The 574-nt window shown below is 61.3% G+C and overlaps 1 protein-coding gene across 1 annotated transcript in view; it reads left to right on the forward strand.

The window, feature by feature from the left end:
• Window positions 1-233: 233 nt before the first annotated feature.
• The window catches only part of Rnf169 (ring finger protein 169), a 44160-nt gene continuing 43819 nt past the window's right edge, over window positions 234-574 (forward strand). Inside the window, exon 1 of the mRNA XM_026784419.1 lies at window positions 234-566. Within this exon, the coding sequence (XP_026640220.1) occupies window positions 251-566 (316 nt within the window). The 5' untranslated portion in view covers window positions 234-250. The remainder of the gene's footprint in view (window positions 567-574) is intronic.

Here is a 574-nt window from a genome sequence, read left to right on the forward strand (position 1 = left end):
CTGGATAGCTCACACAGATGTAATTACTTTATAAAGCTCCACGTCACTCAGAATTTCCAAATAAATCCTTCCAGCGCGCAGCCTCTCTGGATTCAGTGCTAGAAACTGCAAAGACTGGAGGGCGGGCTGACGACCGGATATATCAAGAATAACATTAAATATTAATGAGCATTCTTCAGCAGAGCTGGAGGTTCCGGGAGAATCGTCCCTAAGCCACTAGGTCCACGCCCCCTAATGAATATGCAGATATATGCCTGCCGCGCCCCGCCCTCTACTCTTCCCCCAGCGCAACGGACTCTCCCTTCAAACGGGAAACAAGATGGCGGCGGCAGGTCCGAGCACTCGGGCTTCTTCCGCGGCGGCCACGGCGGCTCTGAGTCGGCGGGGCCGGCGGGGCCGCTGTGACGAGATGGCGGCCGCGAAGACCGGGCTTCCGGGCCCTGCCTCTAGCCCCACGTTGTTAGTGTTACCGCCGCCGCCACGGCCGGAGGAGTCGGGCTGCGCCGGGTGCCTGGAGACCCCGGGAGAAGCGGCGGCCCTGCAGTGCGGCCACTCGCGGTGCCGAGGCTGCGCC

This window comes from Microtus ochrogaster, chromosome 22 (assembly GCF_000317375.1).
Source record: "Microtus ochrogaster isolate Prairie Vole_2 chromosome 22, MicOch1.0, whole genome shotgun sequence".
Taxonomy (NCBI): Eukaryota; Metazoa; Chordata; class Mammalia; order Rodentia; family Cricetidae; genus Microtus; species Microtus ochrogaster.